Genomic DNA, 6529 nt, shown 5'->3' on the forward strand with positions numbered 1-6529 from the left:
TGCCTGCATCTGTAATGGGTCACCCCTCATCACTGTCAAACGCTCCCTAAAACACTTCAGCGAGCAGACCTTTCTAATCGACCTGGCCCGGGTATCCTGGAAGGATATTGACCTCATCCCGTCAGTAGAGGATGCCTGGTCATTCTTTAAAAGTGCCTTCCTCACTATCTTAAATAAGCATGCCCCTTTCAATTTTTTTTAACCAAGAACAGATATAGCCCTTGGTTCTCTCCAGACCTGACTGCCCGTGACCAGAACAAAAACATCCTGTGGTGTTCTGCATTAGCATCGAATAACCCCCGTGACATGCAACTTTTCAGGGAAGTTAGGAACCAATATACACAGGAAGTTAGGAAAGCTAAGGCTAGCTTTTTCAAGCAGAAATTTGCATCCTGTAGCACAAACTCAAAAAAGTTCTGGGACACTGTAAAGTCCATGGAGAATAAGAGCACCTCCTCCCAGCTGCCCACTGCACTGAGGCTAGGAAACACTGTCACCACCGATAACTCCACTATAATTGAGAATTTCAATAAGCATTTTTCTACGGCTGGCCATGCTTTCCACCTGGCTACCCCTAACCCGGTCAACAGCCCTGCACTCCCAACAGCAACTCGCCCAAGCCTCCCCATTTCTCCTTCACTCAAATCCAGATAGCTGATGTTCTGAAAGAGCTGCAAAATCTGGACCCCTACAAATCAGCTGGGCTAGACAATCTGGACCCTCTCTTTCTAAAATGTTCTGCCGAAATAGTTGCAACCCCTATTAACAGCCTGTTTAACCTCTCTTTCGTTTCTTCTGAGATTCCCAAAGATTGGAAAGCTGCCGCGGTCATCCCCATCTTCAAAGGGGAGACACTCTGGACCCAAACTGCTATAGACCTATATCTATCCTACCCTGCCTTTCTAAGGTCTTCGAAAGCCAAGTTAACAAACAGATTACCGACCATTTCGAATCCCACCATACCTTCTCCGCTATGCAATCTGGTTTCAGAGCTGGCCATGGGTGCACCTCAGCCACGCTCAAGGTCCTAAACAATATCATAACCGCCATCGATAAGAGACATTACTGTGCATTGACCTAGCCAAGGCTTTCGACTCTGTCAATCATCACGTTCTTATTGGCAGACTCAACAGCTTTGGTTTCTCAAATGATTGCCTCGCCTGGTTCACCAACTACTTCTCTGATAGAGTTCAGTGTGTCAAATCAGAGGGCTAGCGTCCCACCTGGCCAACATCCAGTGAAATTGCAGAGCGCCAAATTCAAAAACAGAAATACTCATTATAAAAATTCATAAAATATACAAGTGTTATACATAGGTTTAAAGATGAACTTCTTGTAAATCCAAACACGGTGTCAGATTTCAAAAAGGTTTTACGACGAAAGCATACCATGCGATTATTTGAGAACATCGCCCAGCAGACAAATCATTACAAACAGTAACCTGCCAAGTAGAAGAGTTACACAAGTCAGAAATAGAGATAAAATGAATCACTTACCTTTGATGATCTTCACATGGTTGCACTCAGAAGACATTCATTTACGCAATAAATGTTTGTTTTGTTCAATAAAGTCTCTCTGTATATCCAAAAACCTCCATTTTGTTTGTGCGTTTTCTTCAGTAATCCACAGGCTCAAACTCAGTCACAACAGGCAGACAAAAATCCAAATTGTATCCGTAAAGTTCATAGAAACATGTCAAACAATGTTTATATTCCAGCCTCTGGTTGTTTGTAGCCTAAATAATCAATAATATTTCAACGGCCAATAACGTCAATATAAAAGGTAAACAAGATAGGTGCGCTCTTGGGATTGCGCATGACAAAGCTCTGTGACACTTTAGGGTCCAGTCATTCAGATTGCTCTAACTCCCTCGTTTTTCAGAAAACAAGCCTGAAAAATTTCTAAAGACTGTTGACATCTAGTGGAAGGCATAGGAACTTTGAGTCCTAAGTCAATGGATACTGTAATGGCATTGAATAGAAAACTACAAAAATAAAAGAATCCTACTTCCTGGATGAATTTTTCTCGGGTTTTTGCCTGCCAAACCAGTTCTGTTATACTCACAGACATTATTTTAACAGTTTTGGAAACTTTAGAGTGTTTTCTATCCAGATCTACCAATTATATGCATATCCTAGCTTCTGGGTCTGAGTAGCAGGCAGTTTAATTTGGGCACGCCTTTCATCCAAAATTCCAAATGCTGCCCCCTACCCTAGTGAAGCTAACTAACCTCCAGACGAGCTTCAATACAACTCTCCTTCCATGACCTCCAACTGCTCTTAAATGCAAGTAAAACTAAATGCATGCTCTTCAACCGATCACTGCCCGCACCCTCCCGTCCAACTAGCATCACTACTCTGGACAGTTCTGACTTAGAATATGTGGACAACTACAAATACCTAGGTGTCTGGTTAGACTGTAAACTCTCCTTCCAGACTCACATTAAGCATCTCCAATCCACAATTAAATCTAGAATTGGCTTCTAATTTCGCAACAAAGTACCCTTCACTCATGCTGCCAATCATACCCTCGTAAAACTGACCATCCTACCGATCCTCGACTTCAGCGATGTCATTTATAAAGTAGCCTCCAACACTCTACTCAACAAATTGGATGCAGTCTATCACAGTGCCATCCTCTCCGACAACACCGACTGCACCTACTGGACAGAGACCTGGTACCTCAGCAGCAGATGGGCAGAAGAACTCCTTCAACCCCTAACCCTAACCCTAACCCTAACCCACTACTACCTCTTCTGGAGAGCCTGTGGAAGTCCCACCCTCACTTTCAAGGAGACTGGCTAACCAGAGACAATGGCCAATTCATCCCCCCACACCCACACACCCCCCAGGCAACGAAGCAGAGGACGACTCACCTCTCCAGACCTCTCTACACGTCACCCCTACTGAGAAGAGACCTCCTTCACAACGCCAAGGCCTGAAACGGCCCCTCTCCACAGAAGAAGATCCGACAGGACGGAACTTCAACCATCCGGACAAAGTCACTACTTCCCACACCACGGAAGAACCCTACAAGACAAGACACCCACAGACCGCTATTAGAGGACGCAAGAGAACCCACAAGACCAACAGGGCCTCTACACCCTCTCCAGATCCTGACAGAACCAGCAACCTACAGATCAAGACTGCACCCGACCCACCGCCAACCACCGGTAAGGCCCAGCCCAACCCCAGCACTGACCCCACCAAGACCAGGTAGACCACACCTGACGAAACCTAGGCTCAACCTACTACCTCTGAGCCCACAACACTCCACCCCACCCTGGAAAGAGACCACCACATACCAGAACCTACAGACCTGCCAGCACCAACTACCTACAAAAAGACCAAGAAACAACTCGAACAGCACTCCAAGATACGCCTGGTACCTCTCCAAAAGACCAAGCCCCTCCACCCTCCAACCTATCCACCGGCATTGCAGAGACCATCAACCAACTCACCGCACTAGAAGAAGGGCTCCCCACCTTTCTGGACCTCACCACCATCCCTCCAGTCCTCTCCGGGCCCCCACCATCACCTCTTCACTCCACCAGCCCTCCAGTCCTCTCCGGACCCCCACTATCACCTCTTCACTCCACCAGCCCTCCAGTCCTCTCCGGACCCCCACTATCACCTCTTCACTCCACCAGCCCTCCAGTCCTCTCCGGACCCCCACTATCACCTCTTCACTCCACCAGCCCTCCAGTCCTCTCCAGACCCCCACTATCACCTCTTCACTCCACCAGCCCCCCAGTTCTCTCCAGACCCCCACTATCACCGCTTCACTCCACCAGCCCTCCAGTCCTCTCCGGACCCCCCACTATCACCTCTTCACTCCACCAGCCCTCCAGTTCTCTCCAGACCCCCATTATCACCTCTTCACTCCACCAGCCCTCCAGTCCTCTCCGGACCCCCACTATCACCTTTTCACTCCACCAGCCCTCCAGTCCTCTCCGGACCCCCACTATCACCTCTTCACTCCACCAGCCCTCCAGTCCTCTCCGGACCCCCACTATCACCTCTTCACTCCACCAGCCCTCCAGTCCTCTCCGGACCCCCACTCTCACCTCTTCACTCCACCGGCCCTCCAGTCCTCTCCGGACCCCCACTATCACCTCTTCACTCCACCGGCCCTCCAGTCCTCTCCAGACCCCCACTATCACCTCTTCACTCCACTGGACCACCTTCTCCACCGGCTCCAGAGGATCCAGATACCCTAGACAACGCCCTCCTCACGCATGCTGTGACAGAACTCTCCCAGCAGGCTAGAAGAGAGAACACAACAGCCACCAGACCCCACTCAACCCAGACACAAGAGGCACCACTACCCTCCATAAGGAAGAAGAGCACCACTACAACCACTACCATGGCACCTCTTCTACCTCCTCCACGATGCTCCACCACCTTCACAACGAACACCAAACAACATCGAAAGGGACACAACACCCCCAGGATCAACCAACCACTGCCCAACAGCAAGACCATCACACCCACACAGACCAAGAGCAGCTCCTCCACACCTCAACCCTCCACCAGCAATGACTCCTCTACACACTTATCTAAAAATATCTCAACCACCACCTCCTCCTCACCTCCACCTCCACCGCCTCCTCATCATCATCATCATCCCTATCCTCCTCCACCTTCTCATCCTCGATGTGCTCCCATCATCACCATCACCATCCAAACCTCTGCCATTGCGGACCAACCCAACACCTACACCTACCACATTCCATCATAAAAAACAACACGACAGACTCCAATCAACACTCTACTCAACAAGCTACAAAGCCAAGGCCGGACCCAGCAATGGGCCCCCAAGCAATGGACAATGGACCCAGCAATGGGCCCCCTAGAATGTCCAAGCTGCTTGATAAGGACTCCATGAAAGTGCTAGCTACTGCCCTCATTCAATGCCATTTTGACTATGCTAGTACTTCCTGGTTTGGGGGCTTATCTAAATGTATGAAGGGGAAGCTCCAGATAGCCCAGAATAAGTTGGTCAGGGTAGTATTGAAGGTGAGTCCACGTACTCACATAGGCAAGAGCTGCTTTCAGGAATTAAACTGGCTGCCTGTTGAGGCTAGGGTGTCCCAGATTAGACTAGGTTTGGTTTACAGGAGTATTTTTGGTCCTGCGCCCAGATATCTAAGGGATTACTTTCCTCATGTTAGGGATGCACACAATCACAGCACCAGATCAGGTGTTGCTGATGTGTGCTTATACAGATTCAGGAGTAATGCTGGGAAATTTCCTTTCTTGTATACTGGAGCCTCAGAATGGAATGAGTTGCCTCTGCCTATAAAAACAACGTCCTCTCTGGACAGCTTTAAAAAATAAAGTAAAAATATGTTTGATGTCCTCTGTGCCCAATGAATAACCCCTATGATGTAACTGGAATGATGAGATAGATGTTCTTCTTCTCTGTTTTGGTTTTATTATTTCACTGCCATACTGTGTTCGATCTTGTCTAGCCTCTCTGGGCTAAGTGGCACCAAATCGTCCCACCTACGTAACAGCCAGTTGAATCCTGTGGCGCGATTTTCAAATACCTTAGAAATGCTATTACTTCAATTTCTGAAACATATGACTATTTTACAGCTATTTAAAGACAAGACTCTCGTTAATTTAACCACACTGTCCGATTTCAAAAAGGCTTTACAACGAAAGCAAAACATTAGATTATGTCAGCAGAGTACCAAGCCAGAAATAATCAGACACCCATTTTTCAAGCTAGCATATAATGTCACATAAACCCAAACCACAGCTAAATGCAGCACTAACCTTTGATGATCTTCATCAGATGACAACCCTAGGACATTATGTTATACAATACATGCATGTTTTGTTCAATCAAGTTCATATTTATATCAAAAAACAGCTTTTTACATTAGCATGTGACATTCAGAACTAGCATACCCCCCCGCAAACTTCCGGGGAATTTACTAACAATTTACTAAATTACTCACGATAAACGTTCACAAAAAGCATAACAATTATTTTAAGAATTATAGATACAGAACTCCTCTATGCACTCGATATGTCCGATTTTAAAATAGCTTTTTGGTGAAAGCACATTTTGCAATATTCTAAGTACATAGCCCAGCCATCACGGGCTAGCTATTTAGACACCCAGCAAGTTTAGCCTTCACCAAAATCAGATTTACTATAACAAAAATGTTATTACCTTTGCTGTTCTTCGTCAGAATGCACTCCCAGGACTTCTACTTCAATAACAAATGTTGGTTTGGTCCCAAATAATCCATCGTTATATCCAAACAGCGGCGTTTTCTTCGTGCGTTCTAGACACTATCCGAAATGGTAAATCAGGGTTACGAGCATGGCGCATTTCGTGACAAAAAAATTCTAAATATTCCATTACCGTACTTCGAAGCATGTCAACCGCTGTTTAAAATCAATTTTTATGCAATTTATCTCGTGAAAAAGTGATAATATTCAGACCGGGAATCTGCGTTTCGGTAAATAGAGGAAAAAAAAGAAAGACAGGGGCGACCAGTGCACGCGCCTAA

At 46.6% G+C, this 6529-nt stretch overlaps 1 protein-coding gene across 1 annotated transcript; it reads left to right on the forward strand.

Annotated features, from left to right (window-relative positions):
• Window positions 1–2613: 2613 nt before the first annotated feature.
• On the forward strand, window positions 2614–4219 carry LOC106591861 (extensin-1-like). Its single transcript, XM_045695264.1, has 3 exons — window positions 2614–2677; window positions 2852–3215; window positions 3562–4219. The coding sequence occupies exons 1-3, from the start codon at window positions 2614–2616 to the stop codon at window positions 4217–4219; spliced, it is 1086 nt and encodes a 361-aa protein (XP_045551220.1).
• The last annotated feature ends 2310 nt before the right edge of the window (window positions 4220–6529 follow it).

The sequence above is a fragment of the Salmo salar genome, chromosome ssa15, assembly GCF_905237065.1.
Source record: "Salmo salar chromosome ssa15, Ssal_v3.1, whole genome shotgun sequence".
Classification (NCBI taxonomy): domain Eukaryota; kingdom Metazoa; phylum Chordata; class Actinopteri; order Salmoniformes; family Salmonidae; genus Salmo; species Salmo salar.